At 42.6% G+C, this 22,663-nt stretch overlaps 4 protein-coding genes across 15 annotated transcripts in view; 3 read left to right on the forward strand and 1 right to left on the reverse strand.

The window, feature by feature from the left end:
• Positions 1–4,505, forward strand: part of obscnb (obscurin, cytoskeletal calmodulin and titin-interacting RhoGEF b) — a 76,107-nt gene extending 71,602 nt beyond the window's left edge. For all 12 annotated transcript variants that reach the window (XM_080503416.1, XM_080503423.1, XM_080503422.1 and 9 more), the window contains 4 exons: positions 84–213; positions 738–831; positions 909–951; positions 1,157–4,505. In XM_080503416.1, the coding sequence (XP_080359542.1) occupies positions 84–213; positions 738–831; positions 909–951; positions 1,157–2,240 (1,351 nt within the window). In that variant the 3' untranslated portion in view covers positions 2,241–4,505. The remainder of the gene's footprint in view (positions 1–83; positions 214–737; positions 832–908; positions 952–1,156) is intronic.
• LOC308135435 (guanylate kinase-like) lies at positions 3,805–11,775 on the reverse strand. The gene is made up of 7 exons (XM_080503429.1): positions 11,673–11,775; positions 8,717–8,830; positions 7,751–7,792; positions 7,400–7,635; positions 7,233–7,317; positions 7,070–7,155; positions 3,805–6,193 (listed from the first exon to the last, which is right to left on the reverse strand). Exons 1-7 carry the CDS (start codon positions 11,704–11,706, stop codon positions 6,155–6,157), a joined length of 636 nt encoding a protein of 211 aa, XP_080359555.1. The 5' UTR covers positions 11,707–11,775; the 3' UTR covers positions 3,805–6,154.
• A 1,127-nt stretch (positions 11,776–12,902) lies between these two features.
• On the forward strand, positions 12,903–18,143 carry cUnh1orf35 (chromosome Un C1orf35 homolog). Its single transcript, XM_080503428.1, has 8 exons — positions 12,903–13,253; positions 14,623–14,773; positions 14,853–14,898; positions 15,003–15,085; positions 15,949–16,015; positions 16,253–16,332; positions 16,797–16,922; positions 17,603–18,143. Exons 1-8 carry the CDS (start codon positions 13,157–13,159, stop codon positions 17,757–17,759), a joined length of 807 nt encoding a protein of 268 aa, XP_080359554.1. The 5' UTR covers positions 12,903–13,156; the 3' UTR covers positions 17,760–18,143.
• Positions 18,144–18,609: 466 nt separating this feature from the next.
• Positions 18,610–22,663, forward strand: part of LOC308135094 (receptor-type tyrosine-protein phosphatase N2-like) — a gene marked incomplete at its 5' end in the record, with an annotated part of 199,749 nt that continues 195,695 nt past the window's right edge. The window contains one exon of the mRNA XM_080502967.1: positions 18,610–18,691. Coding sequence (XP_080359093.1) covers positions 18,610–18,691 — 82 coding nt within the window. The remainder of the gene's footprint in view (positions 18,692–22,663) is intronic.

Raw genomic sequence — 22,663 nt, forward strand, 5'->3', positions numbered from 1 at the left:
CGACCTCACACCTTCATGTGTACCCGCTGAGCTGACCTCATGCTTTGTCGGTGCTTTGGAAACTGATCCGTGGTCTGCCGCAGGTGGTTTAAGGAAGGCCGGCTGCTGACGGACCAGGAGAAGTATCAGACCTACAGCGAGTCTCGCAGCGGCGTTCTGGTCCTGGTCATAAAGAACCTGACAGAGAGAGACCTCGGGCACTACGAGTGTGAAGTACGTGTATATTCCAATTATTTCCCCGTGATAAATAAATGCGTTTTGGAAAATGTTTGTAAAACGTGCTAAAATCATTCATGGTCTGAAATCTTATCGTCCGCAAACACATTTCATGGCTACACTCGAACGTGCGAGTTAGACGTCAGAGATTACATCGTACATAGTTCTTCTGAAAAATTCATAAAAGTAATTTTACATGAACAATTCTGAAAACCAACTTTGCAAAAACATTCACAAACACTTAGAAAAACTTGAGAACAATTCTGAAAACAAATTACGGGAAGACTTCAGTCAACCATTGTCTGTGAACCCTTTTAAAATCCACTCATCTACAAGCACTTAAAATCGATCATCTGCAAACACTTTTGAAAGCCATTTTGCACAGTAAATTCTGAAAACTTGTCTCAGGTCTCATCGTTATCCCGTCCCTGAAGCAACCGGGTCATTTAATCACAGCTGTGATGAATTAGCACCAGTCGCTCACATTCAGCACTCTGATTCTATTTCTGTGACGTTTCCAGCTGTCCAATCGTCTGGGCAGCTCTAAGTGTGCTGCCGATTTGGTCCTGCCCTCTACCATGGCTCACTCCGGCGAGCAGGCCATCACCATCGAAGGTACGGACTCCCGACTCTCTGGACGACGTCTTCGCGTCGACTCTCGTCTCATTCCTTCTTCTTTTTTTTCTCCACAGTCACCGAGCAGGAGACCAGGATACCCAAGAAAACCATCATCATGTGAGTGTGGCTGCGCTGAGCAGCGACTATTTAAAGACTCTTTGTTGTCGTATTTGACGCCTGATCGCAAAGTGATTTTGTCGCCGAGGTGGCGAGGAGATGAGTTGTTTCCACCTGGCTGCAGAGTCACAAAGACCTGAAACAGGAAGTGGTGTTGAACTGGTCCACACGGGTTTTCCTACTGACTCCTCTGGTTCTCTTCCAGTGAGGAGACCATCACCACGGTGGTGAAGAACCCGCGGATGAGGAGGCACAGGTCTCCCGCCCTGACGGTGGTCAGCGCCCACCGCTCCGAGACCTCCACCCCGGAACCCCTGTCGGCCCGGCAGAGGAGGACCCCGGTTCCCAGGAAGACCACCATCCCGACCCTGTACGTGACGCAGGCCGAAGGCGCCGAGGCCCGGGTGGTGGAGACCCGGCCCAGGTGGGTGGAGGTGGAGGAGGTCATCGAGTACAAGGTCAACAAGTCCCCCAGGCTGTCCAGGAGGCGGGGCATCTCCCCGGCGGGGCTCGAGAGGTCGACAACGCCGTCGAGACCCAGGAGGCCCCCGCACGAAAACCCCAACGCCAACAACTCCAACAACAAGCGGGTGGGGGCGCCGCAGGCACCGCTGCAGGGGGACCTTAGTGGGCCACCACTGTCCTGGGAGGACGGAGAGGCCGCCGCCGCCTCATCCTCACCGATCCATGAGGTCTCGTCTGTCCTGAACCCCAGCGGAGACGGCTGCGATGACCTGGACGATCAGGAGACTATCATCTTCCAACCCGATGAGGAGGAAGTGGAGGGTCCTGTTGTCCTGAAGCAGGGGGATCGAGTCCTGCACCTGGAGGACTTGGAGGACTACGTCCCAGAAGAGGGAGAGACGTACGGCTCCAGCCACCCGGCCTCGGACGAGACGCCATGCGAGATCTCGGTCCTGCAACGGGAGATCGGCGGGTCGACCGTCGGGCAGCCCGTCCTCCTCAACGTGGGTCGGCCCGACGCGGCGCAGAGGCCGAGAGCCGGATTCTTCGGTCGCTTCAGGGAGCATCTGTCCGGGAGCGTCTTTTCGTCTCCGGGGGTTTTCCCGCAGGCCAGCGGGGTACGGTCCAGAACGGAGCGACAGGTCCCGATCCGAGTGAGCCGCGCCGAGCTGGAGGTGAAGCCTTCGTACTGCTCAGAGGTGCAGAGGGTGGAGGGCGGACAGCGCAGCTTCAAAACCAAAGTGTCCACTCAGACCTTCGGCTACACGTCCGTCGGAAACCCCGTCACCCTGCAGATCCCAGAAACCCCCCGTCAGAACCAGTAGAAGCTAAGTTCCCCCTCCGAGTCTTAAATGGAGACGAATCCTGACCTCGCTGCATCTGACGAACCATTCCAGTGTGAAGCCGCCGAACAGGAAACGGGCTCAGACCACCACCTTAGGCTACCAGATTCAAACCAAACCTTGGTTTGAATCTTCACGGAAACCAAAGAAATTTCACAGATTTACCAGTGATAATCACCAAACTGAACCACAGTGACTGGCTCAAACTTCAGAAGTGGTCTCACTTCTGTACTCAATGATCCTCTCTTGTAAGGTTATTTGTCCACAGCAAAGAATTTGTCAGATTGCTGAACATATTAGATAGTGCAGATATGGCCATTATTGTTTAATTATTGCTATGAGGTAGGACGCGTGGTTTTTCAACCTGGCGGCTCGCGAAGGAAAATCTGACTTATCTAGAATTTTAGTTTTGCCATGGCTGAATTTCCTGGTTCGGTTGGGTGAATGTTACCAAAGCAGTGACTTTTGATTATAAAACCAAACACTTTCATTAGTAAAGTTTAAGTGTGTTATATTTTATTTGTAAATGAACCTGAAAATAATGGGAAATCTACTTAAGAAGGCAAACCATCGAGCCACATGCAGTACCACTGTGTGCCACCGGGTGGTGCGATGAATCACTCTACTAATCCACCTACGTTCAGTGCAAGAACTGAAGAAGAAATTCTAACAGCAGTGAGAACCTAACGTTAAACGATGAATTCTGACTGAAGTGCCATTAAAAGTCACCTGAAGAAACAGTTTTTTCACGCTTTACTTTTTTTTTTTGCTGTAACTAATAACCCTCACTATAATATTCGCACAAGCTTGATAACAACTGATGTTTTCTGTTTGCGTGACGACTGCATAACTACTTTATATTTTTGTGAATGTGGAATTCAGTTATCTCGGTTATTTAATTCAGAAGGCAACAAGCTGAGATTTAGGTTCTAATGTTATCGAGAGGGTGTGACGGCCACAGGTTCACCGCTCCGATTGCCTGCTCCTCCCACCTCGTCTTAGCGATCGTCTTCACCTGCTTGGCGCCTTCAAAAAGCTTGTTGAATCCAAGATGGCTGCCGCTCTCTTATCCCTCAAGGAAGGCTGGTGTTTTTCAAACATTTGAGATGTTTAGGTTGATTGTTGGTTGGTTTTAGCCTCGTTTTTCTCCAGTTGAGCCCTTTCAATAAATTAATTGTTTATTTAAAAAGCTGAAGTATTGGCTGAGACAAGATGTGTCCTCCGTATGGACAGTTTTTAGGCGTATGGATACCCACCAGTAGTACGCGCATGAAAACGAGTTAGTTCAGGGCTAAGCAGCTTGGAGGCGACGCAATTGTTCAATCTCCCTGCGGTTATGCGTTGTGTGACTCGGATTGCATTTAACTTTCTTTGGATGTGTTGGGTTGGGTAGGGAGGCTGTGGTAACCATACAAACAAAAGGTGAATCTGTGGCTGATGAGTATGTTTGAACATGGGCTAATGGTTCTGTAGTTGTTGGGAGCCTAAAGAGGTCAATCAAGAAATCTCAAGTCAGCTGGCTTAGTTTTGTGTCTTTACTATGTTGAGTTGAGCCGTTTTTTTCTGTAGTTCAGCACTTTGAATAAATAATTTTAAAACCGACCTGCACCAGACGCGACTCTAACCAGAATGACTTGAAACTGCCATTTATCATTCGTGTTACTAAAGTAACCCCGTCTTTTACACCCGATATCTCCAGAAAAACTGCAGAAGGCTTCGATCCCTGAGCTTGTTGACTGCTGACTGAAAGTTACAGCAAATACTTTTTTTAGACTTAAAACTTCCTATAGCCTGGATTCTTGTTATATAATTCTTAAAACAAAAAAAAAAAGGGTAAGAATCCCTCGCGAGGAAAGTTTTCACAGATTTTTCAAGTGGCTTCACTATTAAGTTGAATGTGACATTTTAGATTAAGTGTACTTCTGTGGGAGTTTTAAGAACCAGATGTTCCCGCTATAAACAATTTTGTACTTCCTAGCCGTTGGCGTGTTTTTGGACACGCGACGTTTTAATCGAGTGCCTGCATGGATTTGCGTCTTCAGAGCAAACGATGCTTTTTGACCTCTTGGGTGTGATTTTTAAAGACGTTATGCCGTTTGCAGAGGAACCCGTTACCAGGATTGGTCTGAGAATATTATGAAAGCAACTAACAGGTTGTAGTAGCTTGTACTGTACATGTGTAGTTTTGGAAAAGAAAACCTGGTTGATTACAAAGAGTTGACTGAAATAAATGAACTGGAAACACTCGCCCGTCTTCTTTCCTTCATGTGTCGCCATGAGTTTATTGACGTTTTCAACACGTAACCAAACTTTTATTGAAGAAAAACACGTGACAGATTATTTTCTCACAACACGCAGTATTGGACTAATCGGAGGACTGCAAAGCGTTTTAAAAAGCGTGTAACATTTTTACATGAAATTCTAAACACGACGGAATGACTGGTTAAAAGTATGTCCAATTTACAAAAAAAATAAATGTTCACATGATAAAAGAGTTGTCCTGTGCTTGAATCTGTAACATTTAACTAAAAACAAACATGATTAAATTTTTCTTTCAGAGCTGGAAACAGTCCAATAAATCCTGCTGTGCAGTCACACAATATAAAAGAGATTATACATTTAAAACAGTTAACTAGTCTCTAAAAGATAGTAATAAAAAAAAAAAAAAGAAGCTATTAACTGAGTTAGGGAAAGTTAAAGCCAAGGCCGTGGTGGACATCGGAGGACTGTTCCGAGTGACTCAACGCACCACCTTGTGGTGGAAAGAGATTGCATCGGTTGGAGAAAGTTGAAAGTTTTGCGTTTCATCTTATTCTGCTTCTTTCAGGACCAATCACTTTCAAGAGTGGAAAGCAAGTTAATCAAGCGGCCCCCATTTGAGCAATATTACTTTATACCACCAGGCGATGTCGAGTCCTTTCCTCAACACTGGCACCGCCTAAATCTTACTCATTGTACCTTTAAGAAAACATTCAAAATGTGGATTTTTGGTGCATTTTGAGGAAGAAAATGTGGATTTTATTCTCAAAATGTACAACCTATCATTGTGGAGTCGACAGAAGGAATAAGTCTGTTTAATTCTCACGAAAGGTTCTACCCCAGCTATGTTCCAGTTAGCTTTATTGCATTCATGTAAAGACAAAAAAACCCAGCTCTGTTCTTCGAAAGTAAAGAGAGAGGTTTTCACGAGGAAGGTTTTATGGCTTTGTTAATCAGAATTACCAAGAATATATATATATATATAAATAAAACTGGTTGTTTTCTGGATGAACTGATATCGACCTGTATTTAAACAAACATTGCAGAAAAGCACCTGGTGAGCAAGTCAGTCAATTAAAGAAATGTGAGAGTTTTGTACAACTATTACGCATCTAAATACAAAAAAATTCAAAATCTCTTTACTTCAGAAAAAACAGATTGTTTTCTTTGTGTTGTTGTTGCAGTGAGCTTCGTGAAATTCCTACCGAACATACATCTGAATTTACCCAACAAACAAAACATTACAGAAATGTAAAAAAAAAAAACTAGCGCTGGAATTATTTTCCTGTTTCCAGCCGCCCCGTTCCCCACGGGCGTGAAAGAGGCAGAATATTAGCAACACAGTCCAGCTCAAAATAAACATGGAGTTGTTTACACCTGTTGTTACCAGCTGTTGGCTTCAAGTAAGAAAAAGTGGAGTTTTTTTTCCTTCATAATTTCTTCGAAATAAAAACACCCAAACAAAAGCAAAAAAATCTGGCCAGCGCCCTTCGGCTTGACGGGGGGGGGGGGGGGGGGGGTGGGGGGGGGGTTAATGGCGTGAGAAAGGGATGGAAACACTGGGTTTGTCGGAGGGAATGTAAAAGAGTGGAATGGAGGTCTGGTGTGAGGAGGAGTGTTGTCGATGCTGCCGATTCCTATGAAGACGAGTTGATATTCTTCACCTTGTTTATTTCCTGCATACAGAAAAAAAAAAAAAAACATTAACAAAAATGCGAGTACATACGTTAAGAATTTGTCGAGAAAAATACAAACAAATCAGCAGAAAGGCTGGAAGTGGGGTGTAAGGTGTCAAACAGTGCCCCCTCTGGCCACAGGTGGAAAATACTGAAGACCCTATATAAATGTAATTTACTAAAACTGTCAATACACTGTTATAAACCCATTTTTGTTTTGTTTTAATTTAGATATCTGAAATTCATCTGGATTTTTAAGAGCAGATTATTCTTTCCAAAAACTCAGATTTCTTTTTGAGGAAAAGAAAAACAGCAAAAAAAATAAAGGAAATATTTAGAAAATTAAGGAAAACGAAATGGCCACAGAAGCTAAACATGTCAAATATATCTAAATTGCATAAATGACACAAATTTTTAAATGTTTTTTTTATCTTTGTTTTAGATGTTTTGTGGCTCCAAACTAATTTTATTTCGTGGAAAATCGTGAAAACAGCTCTTCCGGTCAAAAAGAAAAACCTTTTCAAACCTGTTCTCTGCTTCTGGTGCCTCTCGAATACAAAATATAAAATGTATATGAGATATAAAATATGTATGCAGGCATTTGATTCTTGGATAGTTTTTGCTGAAATAATATGTACATTTTCCATTCTTAGAGATTTTAGAAAAATCATAAAGTAACAGAAAGTCTTCTATACGTCTCTCAGCTCGGCACAGAATCCAAATTCTTCTCCATATTTTTTTTGCTTTTCCTGAAACCTCGAAAGAAACCGTGAGCTCATTTTCCTTCTGACTGCAATTTGCAGCTCAGTGGAGAAACAGAAAATAATGAACTGTAACAAGTTTTTTTTTCTTTAATGTGTAAAATAAAGTTTCCACCTCAATGAGAGCTTGTTTCAGCTGCTCGTACGCCTCGTCCAGCTCGTCGTTGATGACGATGTGATCGAACACGTCCGGTTGTTTACCTGGAAACAAATCCGACTGAAAGTCAATGAAACTTTTTTTTTTTTGTTTCGTAATTCGTAATTTTAACTCTTCTTACTGAAGGCGATTTCCTCTTCGGCGGCTTTGAGGCGCCTCTGCAGACTCTCCTCCGTCTCCGTCTTTCTGTCTCTGAGGCGCTTCTCCTGAGAATTCACAGCCACGTGGGGTTAAATCGCCGGAGTGGTCGGCGAGCGCTACCGTACGGACGCGGGGCGAGGCGCTCACCAGGGTGTGGAGCGTGGGCGGCTGGATGGAGACGTAGACGGGGTTCAGGTCCGTCTTCTTGATGCTCTTCACGCCCTGCATGTCGATGTCCAGGATGCAGATGAGGTTGCTCTTCTGGACGGCGTGCACGGCCGCCTTGCTCGTCCCGTACAGGTTCCCCGAGTACTCGGCGCTCTCGATGAAGTCGCCGCCGTCGATGCCGGACTGCATCTCGTCTCTCGTCACGAAGTGGTAATCTGAGTCGGGGGGGAGGGGAGGGAGCGCGGGTTTAGAACAAAGAAATGCAGTTTCTTTAAAAAATTTAAATAATAAAAAAAGAAGAAATGATGAGGGAGGAGCTGCGGGTCGTACGTTTTCCGTTTACTTCTCCGGTCCGGGGGCTTCGGGTTGTGTCTGCAAATCAAAAAGATAAAAGCAAAACACATTTACAACAAACATTAAACATGAAATCTAGACCAGACGTACAAATGTATTACCGACACTGCCGATGATCAGAGCAACTTAGTTACTGAAGTCTGGCCTCCTTACTTTACTTGTGAATGTGCTAGCATTAGCCAAATCTCCAGTGACTGTTTCACTAAACTCCTGTTTACACCCTAAACCAACAATGAAAGCTACATTAACATGAAGGAATTTTAGGTGCAAACATGAATTTAAGACCTGAAATTCAACAGCCAGAAGAAGAAGACAAGAACAAAATCATCCCGACTTTGAATCTCATTCAGTCACAAATCCTTTAATTCAGATTAACCGAAACATTGAATTGTTTGGTATGCTGGATTGTTGCCCCGGCGAGTTTTACAAGTTTCAGTAAAACGTGTGTTGAACAGCTGCGGCTCAGCAACACAGAGAGGGCGGAGCGAGGACACACCTGGACGTCAATCTCTGCACTGGCTGCCTGTGCGTCAAACGATCCACTGCTCGGAGCCAAATACAGATTGACATGTAGAATATGAACCCTCCAGATCCCTGAGGTCCTGACTATGACGTTTACGGTTTCAAAGTCAGAAGAAACACGGTGAAGGAGCTTTTAGCGCCGACGCTCTTCACCTGTGAAACTGACTTGCTCCTGACACAAGTCAGGACATAAAACACTTATTTTCCCAGGGTTTCCATTAAACAATAGATTTTACTCCCCCGTATGCCTTTAATTGCTTTTCTCTCATGCATTTCCTCGGAACGCACGGTGAATTGCCCTCCAATGGAGCTCGACAACTAAACTCGTCTTACCTTGACGGACAGGAAACACCAGTTGATTTACAAACAGTAACTTCTGAATGCACCACAAGAGAAAAGACGTGAACAGAAGGGACTCACGTGAGACGCTGAAGCCGAACACGTTGTCGTACTCCCCCATGAGCTTCTTCAGCAGGGTGCTCTTCCCGGCCCCCGAGGGCCCGCTCAGGACCACCGGCCTCAGGTTTTCCATCGCTGTGCACACAGAGCGGAAAGCAGACGTGAGTCACACAAACGGAGCGAGCTGAGACACGCCTCGGAGAGAGAGAGAGAGAGAGAGAGAGAGGAGGGGGGGTTCTAATGAGGACCTGAGGGGGCAATCAGACCCTGATTGAAGGGGTGACAAGTGCTGATGGGGGCAGAAAGACAACAAGCAGAGGCTGCGAGGAAAAAAGCGAAAACCCCCGTCTGATGCCGATCTGTGGAAAACCAAAGAAATCCCTCCACAAACCCAGACTTCCTGCTCCGACCACACGACTTCTGCCGTGGGCGTCGAGGGTTCCATCTAAAAACGGGTCAGTTTTGCTCTTTTACACACTCTGAACGACAAACCGTGACGAATGAAGGCTGGTAATTCGAACATCCTCAAACACTCCAGATTCCCTCCGCGCATTTTCTTTAAGATTTTATTTTCCCGCTTACCTCACTGAAGTTTCTCCCGTCACTTTCCTCAGAGCCGAGCGGACGGAGAGAGGAGGAATCAGCTGTGAGGGTGCAACCGGCTGAGCTCACAGTGATATAAAAAAAAAATGGGAGGGCGGTGCCACTTTTACTATCCAACTCACACACTGACAGTGTTATAGCACCTATGTGAGACTGAGCCTCAGGTTATAAAAAAAATGATTACAATTCAGGGAAGATTGATGGAGACGACGTCTTCGTGACACCAAGAAATCCAACATCTATTGTTGTTGCATTAAAAGGTATTTTTATCATTTCAATTTGTCACCAACAGGTTCCATTATTGTTTGACCCTGCAAAGTTTACATTTTTTTTTCCTGAAGTCGTTTGGCTCGCCATGCGACTTGAACGTCAGAATATATCTGAACATACAATCCGAGACCTCTAGAGGTCACTGTATGACAGCAGAAAGCTGCTTTCCTATCATCACGCCACGTTTTCAAGAGAAAACAGAAAACTTTTTTTGCGTTCCGGCTGTCGAAAATGCAACTATTTGAAAACTGCACGCGAAGGTGGAACTTTTTGAAACTGCTCCGCCGTAGTAAATGATTCTTCTGCATATGCGAGTAGATTGCCAATAACAACATTTGCCTTCAGAGTGTCATGACTCCATATTTCCCCTGGGACTTGGTCATTTTATAGCTGAATCACACATAATAACAATCCAACGTGGTCGTCTGCCCAAACACACATGTACTCGCATTGTTAATGTTTTAAAGTGTATCGTTCTCTGTGCGCATGTGTGTGTGCTTTCATTACAACAACAAAAAGCACTCACTAGTGGCCCAGCATGAAGATGACATAGTTTTCTGCTGTTTATGTGTACACAGACATCGTTTCCAAAATGTTGCCGTTCAAACGCGTAACTTTCCCAAAACGATGAAGATTTTTTTTTATTTTGCAGTGCTGAACATATCAAAATGAATTACTGCTCTTTGTATCATATTGTATTTGCCACATAAAAAAAAAGCTGTTCATTGTCATTGTACTTTGACCAAAGAGAAGACTCCTGCATTTCTGATGTTGTGGATCTGCCTCATATGAGAACTTATCTCCTTCTGGCGTTGGCTGTATTCACTTTTTTACAGCTCAATAAAGCAAACTGAAAGCAGACTAAATGTAACCTGCGTCTCCTTCCAAACAAAAACCAACAAAGTCCCTGCTTTGCACGTATTCCAGCACGTGGCTGAAGAGGTGTAATCTACATGAGGTATCAGACAACTGGCTTCAAGTGCAATAAACAGAAAGATCCACATGGCATTGTGGCAATGACCTAAAAAACCCACTTGAGAGTGAGACATTGTGAAACTCCCGCCCGGGCTGCTTCTCAGCACAACTGAGGCTCCCGAGTCCGTTTGCAGGTGCAACTGACAACAGCGCTCCTCCATTGCCTCTTCAATGCTGATTAGAAGGAGCAACTGCTCCTCCTCCTCCCGACTCCTTATTTACAATTTGAGAAAACTGCACAGAGCTGGCAGTGGGAAGAAGATGCTTTAATCTGGATATGAGGTGAAGTTACATCAGTCAGTAGGAGGAAGATGCTCTATGAATCTGGATTTTTAAGTTACATCAATTAGGTGGAAGATGGGACACAGCTGTGTATTTCTTCCCAAAGATCTGAGTCAAGGACAAAGACGATTGCCACCAAATACGAGACAACAAATTTATTCGATGAGTGTGAAGAATGAAGTTTTGGTACCCAACAGAGAGCAGCAAGTCCGGAAATGAGATGCATGTGAGATTATAATCAGCAGGAGTGTCTTTCAATTTAACCACGTGCACTGAAGCTCATGTGAATGTTATCAGGGCTGCTGTAGTAATTGTACCTCGAGAAGGTTTCACAATTCACGTGCAGCTTGATGGTTCAAGTTCAGAGGTGCAAAAATAATAATAAAAAGATCAGAGGTCGCTCACTTTTTTTTTTCTTTTGTTATTAATTTCATGAGTATTGCCGACAGAAGTAGGGTTGCACAAATATATCACACGTATATTATAATGCGATATGTTTCAGTTCACTTCAAATTCCGTAATTACGACTTTAATTTATAAAAGAAAAGGGCAATTATTTGAGAAAATACTATCTCCATCAGATTATTTCACAGCTGGTGGTTACAGGACAGATATTACAAATCCAAAACAATCTAAATAACTCCAGTTTTGTGCCATACAACATATGAATCCGTTGTTTAAAAGTAGTCTCTAGATTCTAAGGGTCTGGACATGGAAACACATTTAATCCAGATTATGTCAGGTTTGACCGGCACGAGGAAACGTCCAAACAGTCCAACAGAAAACCAACTTCACATGCCCCCGCAGAAACAAACGTAAACAAATAAGCAAACAGACTCAGTCATACCTGAAACCAACCGAGAGAGACACCGGGCGAACATGTGGAGATTTTTAATACGGCTCTGCGAGACGGAGGTCGGAGGATTTTCTGCTCCGAGTCTCCTCTGCGGGAGCCATCACACACACATAGGCACGCCCGAGCAACTACGTCATCACGTCGACACCGGGCGCGAGCGGGCGGAAGACAACAATTTTGTTTTTTATTTAATTAACGTCAGTCATTGATAATGATTTTTTTTAAGAAAAAATGACAAGATAATTTAAAAAGATGAAAAAAAAAATGGAGACAAGTATGTGCGCACATTCAGGGTGACTCTGAAGTACGTTTTCTGTTGGAGAAAGGATCCCGCTCCGTTCTCAGCAACACCATAATAGACTAAAAGATAATAAATCAATCCCAGTGAAATATCTTCCAATGGCCAAAATAAGTATTTGATACACTGCCAATTTTGCAAGCTTTTGTACTTGGAGCTATGTTACAAGAACTTCTATCTGGGATAATCAAAGTATTTCTATATCACTATTCTATTTTTATTGAGGTCTATCACTTGTATTGTAGGCAGATTTCAATTTAGAAACAGCATCCAAAAACAAATCCAGAAAATACCATTGTATGGTTTTATGCAATTCATTTTCATTTCATTGCATGGGGTAAATATTTGATCACCTGTGGCTCTCACAGACCTGTTAGTTTGCTTCAAGAAGCCCTTGTTTTCCCCCCCACTCATTGCCTGTCAACACAATCAATCAGACTGCAACCTCTCCACCATGAGCAAGGACCAAAGAGCTGTTTAAAGACAACAGGGCCAAAACTTAGCCGTCACAATGTTGGGGTGGAATACATGACACGAGACAATAAGTTTGGAAAGAACAACTGTTGGTGTAATTATTGCAACAGAAAAAACTCAAGATGACTGCCAATCTCCCTGCATGCATTGTAATCAAGTAGAAATATGGTAGGTATGGATGAAGTTGGACTTCTCTCGAAATATTAGTTTACATATTCACATGTCCAAGGCGATAACTGTGTTAAATGTGTATTGTTGTAATATTTGCAGTCACGTATAAGAACGGAACCATTGTTCTCCTTGGTACTCCGGACACTAAAGCTAGGAAGACTGTAGTGTTCCCGGATGACGAGTCGACCAGCTTCCTGTCGGAGCTTCGGTGTTTCGGATGAGCTGGTCTCCATGTTAACTAGTGAGCGACTCCCTTTGACATTTTGCAAGAGCAGATTTTAAAACCCCGATAGAAATCAGTAGCCGTCGTGACGAACGCCTCCCAAACGCATTTATTATAAAGTTTCGAAATGTTGTGAGGCTTATTTCAACATCAGCTGTGACTTGGGGCAACGCTGAAAGGAAGTCGCCCACCAGCCAGCAGGGAAACCAGTTAATCTGTAACACTAGAGCTAAAGCGGCTAACGGCTAACAGCAGACGCACCGCTTTTCTCCAGCGCCCCTTTCTGCACTAAAACCACAACTCTGCGCCATGTTCGGCGCGTCCCGGGCCGGAGGGGTCCGCGGGGGGCAGGACAAGTTCAACTGGGACGACGTGAAGGTGGACAAGCACCGAGAGAACTACCTGGGTGAGTCGCGGAGCAGCCGAACTCGCACACGCTGTGGTCACCGCCGCCTCGGGGTAACGTGTGGGTGGGATGCCCAGAAAAGCGCATTAACCTCCCAGGAAAGTGTGTCCCTTACCTGCTATGGAGCTCCCCGTCATGTCACCGAGGCTCTCTGCCCACTCCGGGTTTTTGCCGCACACCCGAACTCCCTCTGCCCGCCTTCAGTCCTCGGACCTCCCGCCCCGAGATTAAAACGGCGGCTACGTCGCTGCCACTCACAGCTGGGTCATAAGTAACGCAACACAACGTGTCCTGTAACGCAGGCGAAAAGTAACGTTACTCGGACACTCGGACGTCACGTGGTTCTATTGGTTGTAAAGTTAGACAATTATAAAGTTGATTTTAGTGTCGTTTCTGATTGACTTTAGGCCTGTGACCTTTGTTCCAAGGGGTTTCTTTTAGCTCACGATTTGTCTTTTTTGACCTGTTTCTGGTTGAGTTTGATTACTTTTCTAACTTCATTACTCTGGTTTCTAAGACTTTTCTGTTTCTGACAAGGCCTCTGACAACTTTCTGGACCTTTTCTGGACTTTTTAAGTTAATTTGGCATTCTCATCTTTCTTTATTGCTGGTTTTTTTTTTTTTAATTAAGATTTGGAATAGTTTTTTTTTTTTACACTATTTTCTGACCAGCTTTGTCAAGGTTGAGTTTAGTTTGTTTTGTTTTTTTTTAGCCCAGGTGTAGATAAGTTCGGTTTTGGGCCGTTTTCTAAAAGGTTTCTGATTCATGTTTGACTTTGGCATCCCATGGTTTTGTTCCATAGTTTGAGGCTCAGAATAGCTTCTGACTGATTTTTTTTTGGGTTGCTTTGTGTGGTTTGAGGCTTGGCTTTAGATTTGTTTTCCACTGGTCTGCGATCCATGCCGAGCCAATGCTGTCCAACAGTAAATTATTATTATAAATTTTTTTGGGATGGTTTCTCCCTGATTTTAGTTCCCAGAATGCATTTTTGGCTGCTTTGTGTCTCTTTGTCGCCTCAGTTTGAATTGGTTTCTTATCTGGATTTAGACTAATCTCTGACCACATTAAAGGTCCATGTTTGGATATGTAACTGGCTGGCTTTTTTTGGCCTGAGTTCCAACTGGGTGTCAGTTTAATGGAATACTTCCAGGCTTAATCTTTTTGTTGGATTTTGATTTGGATAGGTTCTGATTTACAGAAAAAATCTCTTGCTTGCCCTGTAAACAATAAACTGTAACTAATGTGTTGTGTTCTGAATTTAAAAGTGAAAATTGACCTGCAGTATTTTTTCTGAATTAACCCAACCATGAACGCTCCTCTCCATCCCTGACCTCTCATCCGACCTTGCATCTCTGTCTTATTTTGCAGGAAACTCTCTGATGGCCCCGGTCGGACGGTGGCAGAAAGGCAAAGACCTGACGTGGTACGCCAAAGACAAGTCTGGCCGAAAAGCTCTGACCAGAGAGGAGGAGCTGGCCGCAGTGAAGGCAGCAGAGGAAGAAGCTCTGATGGCGGCTCTGTATGTAAAAGCTGCACAGCGAGAACTGATCCAGATTACCAAGGTTACTGTGACATAACCACTCTTCCGTTCTCAACAGAGGGCACAAGAGCATCAAGAGGGCGCCGACTGGCCTCACTAAAGAGGTCTGTGACCGAGCCGATGACTCCCCAGTCTTTACATAATCTGTTAGTAAATCAATAGATAACTGAGTGTGGACTTGGTTTTCTTTCTTTTTTTATTTATAAAGGATATGGTGGAGGTTTGTAGGAGGGAAGAAGCCGATTCCGAGGAGAAGAACGTGGATCGAGTGTCGGGTTTGGGAAGCTCCAGGTGATCCGTCTGAAAATGTTCTTAAAATACTCAAAAAATTTGATTTAAAACATAAAAACCCTGTGGAAACAAAGGAAGAGGGTTTACTGAGGTCCACTGATATCCTATCCATAAGAACCATCATGATTCCTTCAACACTGGTTACTGTTTTATAAGTATGCCTTTTATTTATTTATTTATTTATTTAAACCCATCACAAATAAACTTGTAATCAAAATAATATGTACATTTCCAGAGTCACTGAAAAACGACAAGCTGTCACAGAGTTGTGTGTGTCACTGTGTATTGAGATAAAACGACTCATCACAACATTTAATGCAACAGCCTTGCGCACATTTAACTTTTAGTACAAGGAAGTTATTGAGACACGTTGAGCCTGAATACTCTGCTTCAGCAGGAGTTACAATTACAATCAAATATAGGTGTTAACTAAATGTTTTGATTTGAAACGTTTTCTTTGTCCTTGGTATAACTGTCTCATTATTGATTAGCCTTCATGACACTAGGTAGCAGTGTCGCGCAACCCTAGAAAAACAGCCCTGTGAGTCAATACTGAGGGCAACAAACCCAGCAATCACAAACGAGTCTCACACACAGCAGAAATGTATTGAAATCCACAAATAGAAGCACTGAGAGGCTCATCTGAGGTGGTGGTTAAAGCATACCTGGCTTTGAGTCCCACACTACAGCAGGAATGCATTCTGGGTTATAAAAAAAAACCCCATCCAGATCTGCAGTGCAGGTTGCTGTGGCGACTCCTGACCATTAAATCCACCTCGGCCTTCAACACAGTGGATGACGAAAGGAACGGCTTTTCCTAATTCTCCCCGATTGCTGAGTGTTTGTTTGTCTCTCTGCGGCAGCTCTCGCAAAATGCTGCTGTCGCCTCAAGAGAAGGAGGCAGTGAAGATGGGGCTGCCGGTGTTCACGGTGAGTGTTGCTCTTCATCAGGGCCGAGCCGAACGTGGCGACAAAGCTTTTATTATCCATTGATGCAAAAGTTGCATTGTGATTTTTGTTTTTTCTTTAAAAACCAATTTAGGACTCGTGCAGCGAATCCTCTCATAACCCTCTTGTCATATTTGGAGAAGAGCTGTGAACACCTGAATCTCATTGCAGAAATATTAGAACAGGAAATTAAAGGCGACCTTTTTTTTTTTTGTGCAGCACCACAAAACGGAGGGTCGAGTCGAAGCTTCAGAAACCCCAACGTCCGAGAGCGTCCCGCAACACGAGCCGCAACCCCGGTGAGACCGAGGAGTTACTGTAATCACATTACTCCTGCCTGTAATGGATTACTGCTGAGTAATCACCTTTCTCTTGTCTGTAATGGATTACTGCTGGGCAGTCAGATTACTGCAGGGTATTCACACAACTCCTGTCTAACGGATTACTGAGCAGTAATACTATACTGTGAGATTACTGTAGGGTAGTTGCATTACTCCCATCTGTAATGGACTACAGCAAAGTAATCACATTACACAACTGTTGAGTAGTCACATTACAACTGGGCAATAATCAGTCATAAAGATATAATGTGATTACTCTATTACACTGACATTTCACTGCTGAGTAATGACACTGATTACTAATGAGTGATTACATTACATTTCATTTCATTGTTGCTGAGAATGCAGTAACTCCTATACATTAGTACATATTACTGCTGGGATTACAGTGGTTAAGATGTATTTTTAATGTTACTTTTCAGACATGAGAGCAAAAAGAAGAAAAAGGAGAAAAAGAGCAAAAAGGAGAAAAAGAAGAAGAAAGAAAAGAAGAAGAAAAGACAGAGGGAGGACTCGTCGTCCTCAGAGTCAGACGACAACAGAAAACGGTTAGATGCACACGCCAAACAATATTTAAATGAAAAGAAGGAATTCTCCTTTACTATGTGACCGTCACTAGGGGGCGCCAAGACTTAACAAGAATTTTCAGCAGCAATTGGCAGCAGTTTTAAAAGATTTGTATGTAATAATGCACAAAGTCGAATAATTTTGACAATAAGCTGCTCGGATTTGACAACAGTGACCAGTATATGATACAAAACCATTAGAATCTGACAAAAATTACTTAAATGTGAGACGAAAGGAAGATTTTAATCGAAATGATCAGAATGTGACACAAAACAGGACATAAATGACTGAGATATGAAACATACAGCTACAAAAATGAAACAGGAAAGCAATATAAATACATTTTAAGCAAAGTGAACCCACTACACGTTACACTAAGTAACTGAAATATAGCATAAGTACAAGTAAAAGACACAAATTGACTGAAATAAAGTTAAAGGGCCACTACTGATGCACGTGTGATGGAGACAATCGATGGGGGTTCAAATTCATATGTTTATTTAATATTGTTTAGCCCTAAAAAATAAGATGTGTATATATGCAGGATAACTGAAAGATATTTTTAAAAAGCCAAAATGAGACCCAAAACAACCAAACATGGGATAGAAAAAAAAAAAGCTCGGATCATGTCGTCACTTCCTGTTTGAATCTGACTCCTCAGGCACAGAAAGGACCATCATCATCATCACCACACATCCCACCACAGTCCGACCGGAGCCCGGCCGTCCCACTGCCACTCAGCTGGTGGGGGGCCTCACCACCGCCCCAGGGGTTCTCCGGACCGCCACAGGAGGCGCCACGACACCGACTCAGACTGAAGCCCCGAGCGACACTGAACTGCCTCCAACGCGAACTCCTCTGTTTCAATAAGCGCTCGCACTGTGACGCTGCTATATATTTTAGTTTGCTTTTTTTCTTTCAAGTTTGTGCTTGTATTTTTTAATGAACTTTAGGTGAATAAATCACCAAATATTGAATTCAGGTTTTCCCGGATTGTCCTTTATTACTGAAAATATAAGATAGTCTTTTCTCATCTGCCTATGTATGACTGGAACCTAACTACTTTTTTTGAAGAAGTGCCAAGTAGTTTTTTTAAAGTAGTTTCCCGGGACATTTTTCCCTGGCACTCTAATGTAAAATTAATATCCATTTTTTACATATATATATATATATATATATATATATATATGTGTGCAAATATCAATAGAAAAAAACACTGATCAAAAAAGACACACAGCTAAAATGAGACAGAATTTTATGAAAGAAAATATGTAATCTTGGTTTTGTTCGATCACATTTGAATAAATTTGATAAATAAATCAACATTTCGCCGCCCGTCTAATGGGATTTGCGTGACTCTGACCATTATTGTGGCGGTCTCCACCGGATGTAGCGCGTCTGAGCGCACGTGCATTGATGAGCTCGTGTGCGCCCAGCTGCAGAAACGCCCTGTATCCCTCCTCCTCCTCCTCCTCTCTTCCTCCATCCCGACTTCCAGCCATCCGTCAAATCCCTCCATCCATCCTCCGACCCTCGTGCAGCCGCGGAGAGGGCCCCCTCTGTCCGGGTCGGACGCCTGAAGCCGCCCCGCTGAGCGCCGGAGCGCGAAGCCGGAACATGGCCTGTTAACGCACCGACGAAAGCGAAGAACCCCGAAGAAGAAGAGGCATGGATCCGCGCTCCTTCCTCCTCCTGATCGCCGCTTCCCTGAGCCGCTTCCCCGCTGCTGCTGCTGCTGACAGGAGCTTCGGTGAGTGGATGATTATGATGATTATCAATCGTTATGTTGAGCGTAATTGTGGGAATGATGTTGGAAGAAGCGCACAAACACGGTGAAGCTCTCCAACACGTTTAAAATCCAACCTGGAGTGTTTTTTTTTTTATCATCATCATGCAGGATGGAGAAGATACAGCAGATTTATTATAGGAAGAAGGCCTGAACATGTCAACAACTCATAATTATTACAGAATTTCACAAAAGGCTGTAATTTATTATACCACAACGACAGCAAATCTGAATGTGAATCTATGACAAGATTTCAAAATATATGTAGAGACAAATATAGTTCATCATGAATATTTAAAAGAAATATAAATGACAAAGTACTATATTCTAAAGAAGAATATTTCTACCCAAAGTTGTGAAAGTCTCAAAAAACTTCTTAAATAAAAAAAATATAAAAAAAACCAACCTTATATTTAATTGAACAAGTGTTTTAAATAAATATATATAAAACATTTAATTAAAACAGTGCAAAATCCAGGTGAGGTAACAAAAATAAAATCAAAGTAGTTATTAATTGGTTTAAATGTTTGAAAGATTGCATCTTGATATAAAAAACAGTTTAAAAGAAATTGTATGTATTTTTCTAAAGTATAATTATTGTTGTCATATTCTTGATAACAATTTTTGAAAAGAAATCGAAGTACAATACAACATTTAAATGAGATAACCTTTGTTTAATTTAATAACAAAATTAAATCCAAGTTTGAAAAAAAAACCCAGAATAAAGTAATCAACGATGTCACCGTAAAATATAAAAAATAAAAAGGAAGAGCTTATTATAACATAAAAAAAATACATTTTGATATCTAAACAAAAGTTTTTGTATATTTTTAAATATACAAATATTTCTTTTCTTATTTAATTAAGGATTATGAAGGCAATAACTGAAGCAACATAAAAAAAATTACAAAGTGAAATCAAAGCTCATATAAAAAACAAAAAAAGTTTAAATTTCAGAATATTCATTTGAGGTTTTTTTTGATTAATTTAAAAAAAACAATAGACTAAATCAATCTAAATGATATCAGTGATATATATATAAAAGAAATGGGCTCCTCCCTAACAAAATAATATCAAAACATTGTACATGTTGCATGTGAAATTCTTAATTGAAAACATCAAAACTCAGTATTTCTATTAAAGATAACAGAAAAAAGGAAGAGATCAAGTCACGAGCTCAGTTGACGTGTTTCAAAGTTACAATCCAGGCAAACAGATCTAATGTCGCAGAATCCATAAAAACTGATGACGTAGATGAAATGTGTAGAAACTATTGTAATAACGGCTCACTGAGCTCCTTGCTCGCCACTTGTAAACAAGAGGCGGCCTCATCCATCAGCGATCACAATCACTGTGAAACCCTGAAAAATGAGATCATACAGGCACTCTCCAATTTCCAGCCCTGCGCTCTCCGGCTATTGATCGGAAATGTAAACGTGCACGTGTGTGCCGGCGACATTAGTTTCTCCCATGCAGAGTCTATAAATAGCAGATATCTAATGTTGTGTCGAGGTTGGGAGCCTGCAGGATCGCTGATGCAGAGCTGTGTTGTAGCTGATGATGGGAGGAGGATGAGGAGGGAGGAGGAAGAGCGGGAAGAAGCTGGTGGTGTTGAGAGTGTGTGTGTGTGTGTGTGTGTGTGTGTCTCCCCCCCCCTGTCTCCTCCTCTCTCCTCTGGATTACATAACCGACATGCAGTGTATGGTAGCCACAGGAAGGGCTCAGCTGAGGAGACGGAGTAGTCTACAGTTCTCTTCGTCATACTCTGACGCCATTCTTCTTCTCAGCACCTGCTTTTGATGATTAATAACTCCCTTTCTTTTATTTAGGGGCTTTACATTTCTCCGACTGGTATTTTCCCCGCTATATTTATCTCCAGGTTGTCAAAGCCTGGTGGAGAAATGTCATTTTAGTGTTGTCATCGCACTCTGATATAACGGTATTGTGATGTAGGGCATGTTTTCAACCTGTCTGACTCCCTGAAAGGCATAGAGTTAGCCATCAGGGCCACTTTAGAGTCATGTTTTGTTTTGGGTTTTTTTTTTTTAATGAGCTGAGGAAATCTACACGTCAAAAAATGAAAACTGAAACACGAAAAATGAAACATACTTTCTTGAATCTCGAGCGCCGTTGAAAAATCAGATCCGAGGCTGTTTTGTGGGGCTTCATGGTGGAAAAAAAAAAAAAAAAAAGATGGCCTACTTTCAGTTATTGTTGTTAATTTGAGCTCGATCCGCACATTACAATACAGATTTATTGTTATCGCGATATGAACTTGCGCATTATACGCATCTTGAAAGACTGTGACTGAAGCGTGGCGACATATTTGGCCAATCAGAGGAAGCGCTATTAACTGCCGTTATTTTGAAGATAAAGATGATATTATCATCTGCGTGTTTATATTTATTGCAAAACTCGACAGGATCATCACATTATCACTGATATCTTGCAATCCATACTTTTGAATCAATGTCCACTTCATGCATGCAAACTAATGTAAATAAGAGACCGTCAACAGGAAGCTGTATTGTAACTGGTTCAGATGAAGGATGATGCATTGGTGCCATATTTAATGTGTAGATTTGGCTTTTATTGGCCATTTTCTGCTCGGTTACTATACCTTTTGATATAGTAACACGACTGCATCCATCCATCCAACCATTAATGCACCATCGTCTCCATCCATTGGTCCGTTTTAGTAAAATGTTGCTTTTTTAGGCTTGCATCAGTTCACATGTCATGTTTTCCTCATTGAAAATTGACTCCGTTGTATCTCTAAACTTCAGCTCCATATTTTGTGCTGCTGTTACCAAAGACACGTATTGCATTGTCCTTAATCACATTTCCACAAATCCATATGAAGGAACCTGCCGTGCTCGACAAATCTATTCAATCTCACAGTGAGATCTGCATTTTTAAGTCCCAACATGAACAATCCAAAACCGCCTGTGCGACTAGAAGGCCGACTGTCTTTTCTTACAAAGCAAATTAAAGAGGCTTCTCGGTGTTGGGATTGCCTTTTCAGACATTTGTTTTCCCGCAAACGAGTCTGAAACTGGAACTCCTGAATTGAAATACACAGCGTTATAACCTGATATGAATAATAAATAAAAACCCTTCACCTCTAGCATTTTTATACCTTGATATTTTGAAAATTAAGTGGTCGTGAGACAGCAGATTCTTTATTTTTTTGCTCGTCCTGGGATTTGAACGGCGGACGGCTTTCAGCTGCGAGTCTCCTTAATCATTAACTCGGGCCCGGAGAAGGTCACGCCGATGCACCCGGTGCGACTGTCGCCACGGCAACGCTCATGAAGATCTCCTTCGTGCTGATTTGTGGGTCGAGGTGCTTCGCCGTCGCCGAGGTCTGATACACAGAGACGGGCGAGGAGGCGGGTGCGAGGGTGGTGATGTCACGGCAGCGGAGCACCCTAATTGGACCATAAAATGGAAAGCGATGAATCCCGCAACCGTTTTTTTTTTTTTTTTTGCCGAGACTTAACACATTTAAGTAACTCTTTATTCTTCCAGAACTACTCATCAGACAAATCGCTTTAAACAAACATAAACTTTGCTTACGCAACAAGGTTTTCAAGGGACAACAATGACGTTTGTTGGGTTTTGTGTGTGTGTTTACGCAACAACTTTTCTCAGGGCCACTGACAACGCAACTTTTTGTTGCTGAAATGCTGGGATGAGTCGATGGACAACAAGAGCAATCTGAGATTTCTGACCTCTGCCAAAGGGTCGACATGGACACAGGGAAATGACACATATTCCACACCCAGATCAAGTGCCTTTATTCTTTTATTCAGTTTGCCGATTTTATTTCATGATTTGAAAGAACACAAGATAAGACAAAATATTGTCTTGTAGCAAGTATTTAGATCCAGATCACCACCAAAGTTTAGTGGGTTCTTCCTTTGATCAAAATGC

This window comes from Blennius ocellaris (assembly GCF_963422515.1).
Source record: "Blennius ocellaris genome assembly, chromosome: 10".
Lineage (NCBI taxonomy): Eukaryota > Metazoa > Chordata > Actinopteri > Blenniiformes > Blenniidae > Blennius > Blennius ocellaris.